Source organism: Juglans microcarpa x Juglans regia, chromosome 6S, assembly GCF_004785595.1.
Source record: "Juglans microcarpa x Juglans regia isolate MS1-56 chromosome 6S, Jm3101_v1.0, whole genome shotgun sequence".
Lineage (NCBI taxonomy): Eukaryota > Viridiplantae > Streptophyta > Magnoliopsida > Fagales > Juglandaceae > Juglans > Juglans microcarpa x Juglans regia.
This window is the reverse complement of record NC_054605.1, coordinates 17,481,998-17,495,506: the sequence shown is the minus strand read 5'-3', so window position 1 is coordinate 17,495,506 and position 13,509 is coordinate 17,481,998. Positions and strand designations below refer to the sequence as shown.

At 29.5% G+C, this 13,509-nt stretch overlaps 1 protein-coding gene across 1 annotated transcript; it reads right to left on the bottom strand.

Moving 5' to 3' along the window:
- Positions 1-789: 789 nt before the first annotated feature.
- LOC121237228 (subtilisin-like protease SBT2.5) lies at positions 790-1,778 on the bottom strand. Its single transcript, XM_041133864.1, has 3 exons — positions 1,600-1,778; positions 1,308-1,455; positions 790-1,140 (listed from the first exon to the last, which is right to left on the bottom strand). The coding sequence occupies exons 1-3, from the start codon at positions 1,674-1,676 to the stop codon at positions 1,078-1,080; spliced, it is 288 nt and encodes a 95-aa protein (XP_040989798.1). The 5' UTR covers positions 1,677-1,778; the 3' UTR covers positions 790-1,077.
- Between the last annotated feature and the right edge of the window lie 11,731 nt (positions 1,779-13,509).

Genomic DNA, 13,509 nt, shown 5'->3' with positions numbered 1-13,509 from the left:
CAGTCACAGCTGCAACTTTGATTTTATAAATAAAATGATGTCTATTTCTTATTAAGAAAAAAGTGAATTGGTGATCCATTTCATTATTGCATGAAACATATAATTGTATAATTATATGAAGACCTTAAAAACTTCCCATATATAAATATATATATATATATATATATAAGAGGAAATGCATCTCTTTTATTTTTGTTCTTGCTGTTTGTGCATGTCTATGCGGGGTTGATCAGGTATTAATGAGCAGGTTTTTTTTATTTATGCACCCACCTTGGACTACTTGAAATACAAATTATCATTTATCGTTTGTGTACAGATGAATAAGTCTCTCTCTCTCAGATGTTGAGCAATTTTATTGGGTTTAGAATGGCAGGAGTACTTCATGTTGCTGGCTAAGTATGATGGCAGTGAACTTTCCATTTGGCATAGGCTTGCCTCGCTCAGTACTGCAATCCTCATTAATCTTTCAGCACTTAATGTCAGAAACGTACACCAATTAGCGTACGTACGTTGAATATTGTTGTGATCACGATCTCCCAACACTACTCGAAGTGTAACGCTTTAATGGAATATAATACCTAAATTATGAGACAATTGGAGTTGTATTAAAATATTATAAAGAGTAAAAATTTTTAATTCTTAAATAATGTGAGATTTGATACACTATCTATCTTATCACTTATGAAAATAAAATAAGATACTAATAGTACGTAATCGCTAATCATAGAAATTAGTATATATAATCTTTTGGGAATGGTTTCAGAAAAAGAGAAACGCAGCAACCAAAACTCATCGGCCAATATATGATATTCCATGCATTTATTTATGTCTTTTTCACAAGCTTGACTTCTTCTTAAATATTAACTATTATAGTACTTGGACGGACTTATTACATTGACCCGAAACTTTATATATGGATCAGAGACCAAGACAATACCATGACTTAGCCTCTAAAATACATGGGTACAGGAGATATATTGATCTGATTCAAATTTCTCCTTTATATATATAGTTAATAATTATAAGGCATTTCTTCCCAGCCTACATCCACAAACATCTTCTCAGCAACATGACCAATTAAGCAAGCTCTTGATTCTTCTCCACAATCCTCACTTCCTTTGCAGATCTAAGCACGTTGGCCTATTTCAAAAGTATAATTAAATAAACGAGATAATTAGAAACATCAAAACATTCAAATCAAGAGAAAAAAGCATGGCTTTCTGACTAATTCATATGAGTACCAAAAACCCAAAAATCGTAGAGATATAGCTAGCTCAGGAACCATAAAAGTATGATAGAAGCTGCACCTGATCCTCAGTGATGTCTACCGAAAACCCATCAACAATGACAAACGATAATGTCTTCTTGTAGCTGCCTGCCTCAAGGGTGTTTGCCAACAGCTCATCATGCTTCCTACTTAGATATAAATCAAGCTCTTGTACCCCTCTATTTGTTCTATTAATTAAAAGAAATATAAAGGCAATGAGAGAGAGATCAGAGAGAGAGAAGAACGTTAAAAGGGATTCATTAAAAAGAATGATATAACATAATTCTCCATATTTTCACATGTATATATAATGTAAGCTGCAGAGATCTGACCGATCAGCACGAAGGCGCTCGTATTCGGGATCGTGGTTCATGAAAACGAAGTACGGCTCAGTTGTTGTACTTTCCATTGCCACTACTACGACTCCAGCAGCTGCAGCAGCTAGCTAGCTTGTGTCTTTTTTCTTCTGCTTCGTTTGGTTTCTGAATCCTATGCAATGGGTTTCAGGTCACATGTGCAGTCAATTTATGCATGAACAGCAGTATGACTTTTGAACAGTCGCGAGAGGCCCACATTTCTAATTTGAATGCAAAAGTTGAATTTCTGTAATATAATATAATAAGTTATTCATGTATTTTGACCCTACCATATATATAACCAAGCTTGCTTTATTTTATTTTTTTATTTTTTCGTACTGGCCTAATTAAATCTGGAGTTGAATATGGGATTGGGAGGTGCAGAAAGCTTTCTAGCTAGTGCAGCTTTGTCATAAAAGCACCATAATTTTTTGTTTCTGTTTTTTGTTTTTTGTTTTTTTTTTTTAAGGAATCACCACACGACTCACAATGGTTTCTGACCTAGGGGTTGCCACTTGCCAGTTGCCAGCATTACTCGTGTGAAAAAAGAAAATGCACACGCTCAGTTGTGATGAAAAGTCAACAATACTTAAATTAACTATGGGGAAAAGTAATGTCTCGGGGTGAAGAAATTGTGTGTTGATTGTACAATAATGTACATAGGCATGTACCATGGTCGCCCTTCATTCATAGAATAAGCTGTTTTTAGGTTAAGATCTATGTATTCAATCATACCAAAATAAAATAAAATAAAATAAGTAATATTCCTAGCACATATTGACCTACATTGTTAATATGTATCCCCATTTCTCTCAGTTTTGAATTTCAAATTAAATGATCCAATTCGAAGTGGTACATGAATTTTATAACATTCAAATATCTTATTATATTTATGAATAGTAGTAAAATAGTCCGAATTAAGATATTTTATTAGATTTTAAAAAATGAGAGAAAAAGTTGAATAAAATTATTATAAACTTAAAAAATTGTATTCATAATATAATGTTTGTTTCAAAATTTGAAAAATTTATATTATTTTTTGTGTTTTGTTTTAGAGTTTAGAAAAATTGTAATGATTAGATAAATATTAGAAAAAAAAGTTTAAAATTTTTTAAATTAAAAAATATTTTATTTTCGAGTGATATTTAAAAAGAAAATATCTAAAAACACATAAGAATAGATGTGTTGTCAAACAGAATCTTAGTGTTGTTCATATAAAAGTCTGAATATGCATTTTATATTTATCTCTCCAAATTTAACAATTTTATTCGAATAAAAAAATATGGAGATAAATTTCTCCATCTAAGGAGGTTTTGATAATAAGTTGAGATTAGATGAAAGTTAAATGTTAAATAAAATATTGTTAGCATATTATTTTTTAATATTATTATTATTTTATGATTCGAGCAAATTGAATTATTTACTGTATTTCATATGAAAATTTAAAAAAGTTGTAATGATTAGATGAAATAAGATAAGATGAGTTAAAATGATTTTTGTATCCAAACCTCTCCTAAATCTCAGTTCTTTGTCCGAGTGGATGCTTCAATTAATTTATAAAAATAGAAACTACACGTTAGTCTACTAACATTTTGGCTCTATTTAGATACAAAAACGGTTTAATCTCATCTCATCTCACCATTATAATTTTTTTAAAATCCCACACAAAATATAATAAATAATTTAACTTTTTTAAATCTTAAAATAATAATAATATTAAAAAATAATATTCTAATAATATTTTATTCAACTTTTAATTTTCATCTAAAATCATTTATCTCACTATCCAAAGACATTAAAGTCTCTTGTGTGAGACTAGTTGCGGACCTACATTAGGATTAGGGGCCATGACCCCCTAAAATTTTTCAAAAATTCAGAATATACCCTATATTTTATTTATAATTCTATAAATATAGAAAATGCCCTCTCCCCCCCCCCCAAAAAAAATTATAATTCCTATATTCTGCTCTCTACAAATTTTTAAAATTTCAATTTATATATAAATGTCTTTCTCCAAATTTTTGTTCCTATAGTTCCAATTTTTTGTATAATTTCTATATATCATCTATTTTAAAGGATGTGGCCTCACCAAAATTAAATTAAAACTAAGTTTAAGAAAAATAATAAACTTATTAATAAAGATCCCAACGTTTTTTGTTATACAATATTAGACTTCTTAATAAGGAATTCAAAGTGAAAATACAAAAAAAAAATCATTTAAGGTTGATGATTTATATGAAAAATAGTTTAGAGATTTTATCCTCTAGACTTCATTGAATAAGAAAAAAAATTATTTAAGATCTCAATTATAGCATTATATGCTTAATGTGATACAAAAATATCTAGATTTTATATGAAACTTGATAAACTAGCTTACATACTAGAATGAAAGATGACTTTTTAAAAGATCACTTGATAGTTTTTATGAAGAAAATAAATTCTAAATATTTCATTACAAAAATAATAATGAATTAATATTATTCCATGAAACATTACAGTCAAAAAATTTGAAACATATATATTAAGTTGTATTTTTTAGAATTTTATTTCTACGTCTATATAACAAATTATTGGGATCTAATTTTATATGTAGTTATGTTTTTATGATTTTGTTATTTTATATATATATATAAAATTGACCCCCCACTGTGCGAGACACCAGTGGATCGATAGTGTATGGCTCATATGTATTGTATGTTTTTGTTTTCCAAAACCAGTTTATTCAATCCAAGCATTCCATCCATGCCAGCAGGCAATAAGACCGGCCTTCCCAGTACTGGATTATGATTTTTATAAACATGTTACACAAGATAACATGTTTGAGATTTTACCTTCAACGAGTTAACAGTAATAAGGTAAATCAATTTGGAAAATAAAAATCTATATTTATGAAATGATATTTGAACTTTGTGATTAAGATAACATGTTTGAATTGGTCAGCTGCTGAAGCTCCCATGCATGTGGACCATATGATCTTTGTAGCTAGCCACTTGCCAATCCTCTTGGCTTTCAGTGCATGATCATTTGTTCATATTTGAAGTCATGTTTGCTGAAGTATTCAGCCTTCTGGATACGTTATTGACATCACTTAATGTGATACGTTAGATTGTAAAGTAAATATAACGTATCATATATATGAAGTCATATCAGTTTATGCATTCACTTAATTTTGTAAGACACTTCTTTTTTTAATTTGCCAATGTTAAGAGGATGCTAGAACACTGTTTTACTTATATATTTCATTGCATTGTGATGCGCTAGGAAACAAGAAACACCATGCCTTCTTACACACAAGTAGCAAGAAATGTAATCGTTCAACTTAATTCTTTCCCTTTTCCACAGTAAATAAATTGATCTTACTCTTGCAGTACTAATATATATATATATATATGAGAGTCGTTATCAAATAATGTAAGCTTGCAATTAAATAGGTGATACTCTTATTCTATTATAAATATGATATTTAATGATGAAATGAGAATATATACCAAATTACCTATATTTTGAAATTACTTAATAATTTTCCAAAACCCATTAGCTCATATAGCGGGTAGCATGTTTATGAAAATAATCAATATAGAATTTACATTAGGGAGTGCATACTGAATCCTTGTAAGAGCATAACGAATAGTTAAGGATAATATATTATTGTATCGATAGTATAAATTATATTTTTGTTTTTTATATTTTTTTTAAATATATTTTAAAACTTTTTTAAATATCCTGTAAAAAAATCATAAATATATTAAAAAAATTATTTACTTAATTATTAAATAAAAAAAAAACAAAAACAGAAAATCGATAAATTGCCCCTGTAGCTTTGCGTTGAAAGGAGAAGGGGAAGATTGCCATCATTTCGCCCTTCCTTCGCTCCCTAGTAATAATCTATTTTGTCTGCATTATGAATAGAGGTTGACAAATTTTAACAGCCACAGAAATTAAATAGTGCATTTTGTCGATGATACCTCCAAGACGACAAAAGCCTGTGCACGTGAGAGCACCTCGTCTGATTAGGAGCTGCGGTCTGCATTTTGCTTTCTGCAACGGTGCAGTACCAGGCGGTTCACGCCACATGTCGACCCACAAAAGGCGGAACGTGGATTGTGGGGAGACCTCATCCGAGATTCCCCAAAAGAGAGAGAGACGATGGTGACATGTACAGCACAATTGAGGATGTGCACACGATCCGTTCGGTGCCGGACCGAACGGATCAATACGGTTCGGATTTTAAGGATGTTTAGTCCTGTCCAATCTAAAAAAATAAGTAATGTTATTTATTATTTTAATTTTTATCATCTTTTTATTATTTTATAATATGATATTAAATAATTAAAAATTATATTTTATTTGTAACTTATTATTTAATGTCATATTATGAGATGATAAGATGATGATGAATAGATTTTTTTTAAAAAAAATAATAGATCCAAAATTTGTTTTTTACTATTGAACCGATTTACATCCCTAGATGCAAGGCATAGGGGATGACAAGTTAATTTTTCATTCAAATTAGAGGAGTATTAGTTGATATGATAAAATCGACAAGCTATAAAGATCGTGATCAGAGTTTTAAAGCGAGACATTAATTTCTAAGGTCGGATTGTGGTCTATTACTCCTTGTGTATATATGTAATGCAAATGGAAGGCCCAATGATAGCCCAAGAATGCTTCATATCCAATGCGCAGATAAGCCCGGATTCTTCCTTATTTGAATTGATTTTGGGGCTGTGACTTGTGAGCAAGAGAGGTTTTTTCTGTTTTCAAGTGCAAAACCTATTTGATAAGATAGTACTTCAACATCCATCTGTAAAATTATACATTCATAAATCACAAGTTTATAAAGAGATTGATAAAATTTTATTTAATTAATTTATAATTGATTTGAATAAATTTATGTTAGATTATTTTAATAATAGTGCACGATGTTGAAAGTTATGGTGGATTAGTTTAATTATGGATGGTTCAAACATTTTAATCTGATAAAAATATATATGTTATTTATTTGAATTAAATTTTAATTTTTTTTATATAAAATGAGTTAGGCCCCATTTAAATAGTGAAAGTGTTTCATATCATCTCATCATTACAAATTTTTCAAATTTTTATACAAAATAAAATAAATAATTCTACTTTTTCAAATCTTAAAACAATAATAATATTAAAAAATAATATTTTATTTAACTTGTATCTAAAATCATCTTATCTCAGTTTATTATCCAAACCGCACCTAAGGGTCCAGCCCATTCGAAGCTTATCGACCAAAATAAAAATAAGAGATAAAATAAGAAAAAAATAAAGCTAAAAAATGTTGACTAACATACAAGATGGTAAAGTAATATAAAGCTACTCTAAATGAGGAATGACACTATAAAAGAAGGGGATCTATACAAACGTGGCACATTCTAAAGTCTCTTCAGATCATCTCTCTCCATATTTCTACACAAACGACATCTTTTTAAAAAGGTCATGAGAAATTGTAAAATTACTAAACATAACATATTTCACCTTCAAACGACCTGTAAATATAGACTTTAATGTCAAATCACGTAAATCTCTATAAAGATATATCAGCGCCCAAGTTATCATCATGGGCAATTCGACCTTATTGTTGGGTTCTGACTGGATTGAAAAATTGCATCAACAATAATATTTTGTTCTATATTCAACATAATATATATATATATATAAATACAAATTTTAATCATGTATATATGATTTTTAATATTATAAACATAAATTTGTTTTTATAGAAGTTGCCAATTATATTAATAATTGTGTATTTATCAGCCAAGCAATCATGAGTAACTTGATTAAATATTCAAAAACGCTTGTTGCAAGCGCCTTGTGCAAACGACGTTTAAATGTGGCTGACGTTGAGACACTTGATGAGAGAGAGACCGAGCTGATGAGAGAGAGCTAAGGAGATGGAGAGACCAAGCTGCTGGAGCTGATAAGAGAGAAAGACCGAGCTGATGAGAGAGAAAGAGCTTATGAAAGAGGAAGAATTATTCATTTTAAATCTAACGTGGCATAGACAACTGCACGTCGGTTGTATCTACTGATTGTATATAGAAGAACTGTTAAATATTAACACGTAAGTTGAACTTTGATTTCTGATACGTCACAGCTGACGACAATTTTTTGAGGTCTTGGTTTTGTTTGTTTAGCTCTTCAGTTGGGAGTAATCTTTCTGCATGTTCTACCAATAAAAACATAACACCAAAATTCTACATAAAATCACTAGATGCATACTTACATTAATTGGGTCCAAGGTAAATGAATATTTCTATATAAGCATTACTAAATTTTGCATATAATAATATTGAAAAAAAATAAGCATTGGTGTTATTAAATACCTTAACTTGCACAAGAGGCTGGAAGGGAGGAAAGAATCATCATCAGCCCACGATGATAATTCAAGTTTCGATACGGTGTTCTTCGTGTTCATCCATAACATAAATAGTAAACAAGCAAATAAAAATAAATAAATAAAGACACATGAATTTAAGTGGTTTGGCATAATGTCTGCGTTCACGGGTTGTTTGGGGCGAAATCTACTATAATGGATGACTTTACAATCTCTCGTGACCTCACATATTTTACAATACAACGGATTAATTTAGGGAAGATCCTTTGGAGTCGTTATGTATAGTGGAGTTTGGCGTAGGGAGCTTCTGTGGAGTTCGCCAGATTTGTGGGGGTCTCCTCGTTATATAGAGGTTTATTTCCTTAGAGTAATTGAGTCCAACTTGCCTTGTGAAGTCTTTTTCTTTTAGGAGTCTGAGTCAACTTTCCCTATGCAAGGAAAATGTTAATATGCTGCCTAAGTTTGCATTCTCACTTTGACCATTCATGTATTTAAAATTTTTTAATTTATTTTTTTACTTAATGATTAAGGAAGTGACTTTTAGTATATTTCGTACTTTTTTTAATTTTTTTTAAATATTTAAATATGTTAAAAAATATGAAAAAAAAAAGACGAAAAAAATAACAATGCAAATTTGTGTTAGGTGGCACGCCTAACGGTTATTGTTAGGTGGCAACCTAGCATGACTCATCTCTTTTTAACCTTATATCTTGTCTTATGTTTTACTTTATTTCAAAATTAAATTATAGATTACTGATTTGACTCTTACATGTACCTCTAAAATTGAAGCAAAATGAATCAATGATAGTTCATTTACTAATGGGTTTTCTTTTTGAAAACAAAAAATGAAATCATGCTAAACTCTTCGGGTACATGGGACAATTTGGTTTTGTTTTTTTAAATGTGTGGAGGTGAAATAAAAATAAAATCATTTATATTACATTTTTCATGAAAGTTTCTGATATGAATATTAACTCAAAACCTCTCTCATAAAATTTGTTAATTCTCATTACTTCTATAGTGGAATATATATACACTAGGTGGGTTGCAACGTGCAATACATGTTTGCTTAGTTTATATTTAATTTTATTTTGTTAAGAACTAATTTTTTATTAATAAGGACTTAATGTTTTTGACTAATTAAGTAACGATGTAATGTTCATGTAGTTTATAAATAATTACACGCTGTGATATAATATATAAGAAAAGCATTAATAGAATCTATAACATGGTTCTATAAAAAAATCGTCCATAATCTTATGAAAGTTGTTTGAGATAATTTTGATTCTAAAATGACGATCCATCATTTTCCTCATCTTGCATTGCCTCAATAGAGAGGACATTAAAATGCCTATATTTTTTCTCCTTCAGTTTCTCTGGATCTGCGTTAACTTGAATCTTCCAAATTTTTATTGATAATTTCTCAACAACGCTTTTAATATATGGTCGATGTTCCTACAAAATAAATTTTAAACAACTTTACATAATTAATAAAAATCCAATTTCTTTTTTAATTAACTCATTATAACCAAACTGATTTTTTGAATAAAAATTTTAAAAGATACCTCTCTAGCATGTTCCATCAACTCAACTGCAGAACAACCAAATGCCTCTTCTGCTATTTTACCGAATATAATAGCAGTTAGATTTCCAGTATTATCTTCTAGTTCAATATATGTCCTAGCACTTTAAATGCATTGAATATATTATTTTCAATTTGAATAGTATTAAATTCTAAATTAAATTAGATATCAATTATAAATTAAAATTGTAAGATACAAACCGTAGTTTGCAAACCCCTTTGCTTTTGCAATATATACAAATGAAGCTTTCATTGTATTTCTATCTAGTTCCTTTATTACAACTAACACATGACATGTAATAAAATATTTGGGCCAAGTCAATCACATTTATTTTCGCCTCTATCCAAAATTTTGTTTTCTACATTAAATCATAATCCATTTTTAGAATGAATGCTTGTGTAAATATTTTAATTTATTACTAATAAAATAATATTTACTGCCATGGGTTGCAAACCCTTCATCAACTCTACAATATCGCAATTCTTCACAATTTCTCGAATACCAACAGATGATAAAGGGGCAGATGGGTATGTCAAGCTTCTTGCAATAATACTTTTAATTATCAAATCATTATTATTCGCCCTTAAAACTCAGAAATGAAGAATAATATAAGGAAATGAAATATATAGGTAAATTACATAAATCTCTTAATTAACTCTAATATAAATGCATTAATATGAAATTGTTAATTTGTGAGAATTACCATTGCTTCATTGTAGCTGCCTCAGGAAGAAGAGAATTGATTGTAAAGGTACTTGACAGACGTGATGACAGAGACAATCCTTTGTTAAAATTGAGATCAATATTAATGCAGACATATATAATATGGAAGAATATCTAAGCTGCTTAATTATTATAAATACCATTATTTGATCGAACAGATATTTTTGTTCTAAGTATTATTGGTTTATCTTCAATAATTTTTGATATTTTCTGAGATTCATCTAGGACAAATCGACCCCACATAGTCAACCCAATCAAGCTACAAAATTGAAATAATTAAAAGAATTAATAGAATTTTCATAAATTAATATTGGAATTCAATTTTAAAAGAAATGAGAAGTTATAAGAATTTTTTACCTTTCATCAATAACATATATCTCTTAAATTGTTGTTGGTCCAAATGTTATCATTACCTCTTTAGTTGGCTTAATTTTGATTGCAACAGCTAAAATATCTAAATATTCAAATATGAAATGTTAATTTATAATAAAATTAAAATTAAATTACCTATTTCTCAAATTGACCCTTTATAAGCATCTAAGTCCATGAATGAGACGATCTCATATTTTGGTGCATCTATTTGCTCTTCATTTTTTGAAACATCTTCTATTATTGTTCTTGAGTTCAGAGTCCATTGATATTGACATTCTCTAATTTTGTACTTTGGATCTACTAGTTTGACATGTGCATTGCTGATATAATACGACTGAAAAATATTTAAAATGTCGTCTCTAGGGTCAATATCAGTTCTAAACATTGTTGTGTACTCGATTTCCCTGGACCAACAATAAAATTAATTGTGATTAATAGCATATTATATAAAATTATGAAAATTATTTTACTATAATATTTTTGTTAATAATTTTTGTATGTTTGATTTTTTTAAAAAACAAAATATGTTGTAAAAAGATAAATAAATAAATGCAACATCATTAATATTTTTATATAATATGATAGAATTTAAGAACCTCTAATCTCAAAGAGTATAAAAAATTGGAAACATAATATATGCTAACAAATATTATACCCCTTGATCAATTAATGTCAGATTTTGGTACTTCACTGTTGTGCGTTGGCTTATTCGCTTAGGTGATTCTCCGCAACGATCATCTTAATTTTTCAGGTATTTGTATTTGGAGTGATATCCATTATTGATGTATACACTGTCTGAATTTTTTCCCATTTTCAGATACAAAAATATCAGATGCAAAAGTATAACAAATCTTAATTTTAATTCATGAACTACCAAAACAATTGAACAAGACATTTAATTAAATGACTCAATATTAGTCATATAGAGATTAATATTATAATAGACAATAAATCGAAACTATACAATTAAATCTATTTACCTGTATAACATTAATTCGAACATGATAATATTAGTAATTTTATAAACACAATATTTTTTGTGCAGTTCTTTTCACGTTGTTTAGTGGACACTGATCGTATTAGAATCCTCACTATAGACGCTGTCTTCGCCCTTGATAAAACCACATATAATTGACCATGTAAAAAAACTAGTTGAGGTAAATCAACATAATCCAATGTCTGCCCTTGTGACTTATTTATAGTCATTGCGAAACTTAATCTTATAGGGAACTGAGTTCATTTAAATGAGAAATCACTATTTTCATCCACATTTGGTAAGAATAGTATCCTTCAAATAAACATCACTTTTTCGATATGTTCTCCAACTGTAATTTCTACATATATGATATTTCGATCAAAAGCTCGACAAATTAAACGGGCTCTATTGCATAACCCTTATGAAGGATTAATGTTCCTAAGCAGCATGATGGGATGGTTTTTCTTGAGTAATAATTCATGAGTTGGAAGTCCATTTAGAGTTAGAGTATTTAAGAAATCTTCCATAACTGATTGTTCAGATGCGTCTATTGTCTCGTCAAAACTGTAATGTCGCTGAACTTCACTTGGGAACCTATGAATTAATAACGCATTTCTTTTATCAATAGAACCATTCTTTGGTGTTAACATGACCCAATTCATCATAGTTGAAATATTTACTAAATATTCATGAATATTGTGAAAAACATCTTCTATTAAATGATCTAAAAAAGTGTTGTCATCATCATAGGGAACTAGCATCCCGTTCTGACTTTTTATGGTTTCATCAATTGTGTTTGGTGGCATTCTGTTGCCTACTTCTAACACATAATCTGAAAAAATTAGATCCAATCTTGCTCTCATATTTTTAGTTAAGCGGAACTTGGTCAATGTAGGCCACAAATAAGAATAAACCAAACTGAAATTAACATGTTCTTGTTTCGTTCCTTTACGAATCACGGGTAAAACCTGTCGAAAATCTCTGTCTAAAACAACAACCTTTTCACCGAATGTTACATATAAATCATTGATGTCTCGTAGTATTTTATATAATGCTTCTATGTGTTGCTTTCTTATCATTGGAGCCTCATTCCATATTATTAATTTTGCTGCACAAAGTAAGTTTGCCATGGCACTTTATTTGCTAACACAACACGTGCTTCTTTTGTCAGAATTAAGTGGAAGTTTGAAACGTGAGTGTGCTGTTCGACCTCCTGGAAGAATAGATGCTGCAACACCTGATGAAGCAGTTGCAAGTGCTACTAATTTTCTTGATCGTACTGTTGCGAGAAGTGCCTTGTATAGGAATGTTTTTCTTGTTCCACCCTGGCCATCTAAAAAGAATGCAGCATTTTGATTTGCAAATATTTTTTCCAGCACTGCATTATAGATATGTTTTTGTTCACTATTAAGAGATTCTAATGCGGCAATATCTTATTTTGGAATTTGAATAGGCAATTCATCATTGATTTTTCTAGATTGAAATTCTTCTCCATCAAAGCACATGTCGTCATCAAGAAGGTGGTAGGAATTAATGTTTTTCCCCATTGATTTAATTGTAAAAGAAATTGACCTCAATACTTGGATTCTTACATTTGATATAGAATCTTCTGTTGATTTGAAATCAACTGATATATCTTGCTCAAAACATTCCCAAAACTCCCTCGGATCGGTTGGATTACAATAAACTAATATTGTTGCAAATAACCGTCTCAAACTAAACGACATTTGATATAGAGATGCTTCATGTAAGCAATCTTCTAAGCTACTGTGTCTCTGTAGCAAACCATGCATTGTTGCTGCCTCGCGAAATGTTGGGGCCACAACACCATCAACTGTCCTAAGATCTTCAAAGGTCCTCTTACA

Coding starts and splice junctions, on each gene's coding strand:
- LOC121237228 (XM_041133864.1), bottom strand. CDS start 1,676: ATGGAAAGTACAACAACTGAGCCGTACTTCGTTTTCATGAACCACGAT. Junction 1,456..1,599: donor GAGCGCCTTCGTGCTGATCG/GTCAGATCTCTG, acceptor TTTAATTAATAG/AACAAATAGAGGGGTACAAG. Junction 1,141..1,307: donor TAGACATCACTGAGGATCAG/GTGCAGCTTCTA, acceptor CTTTTGAAATAG/GCCAACGTGCTTAGATCTGC.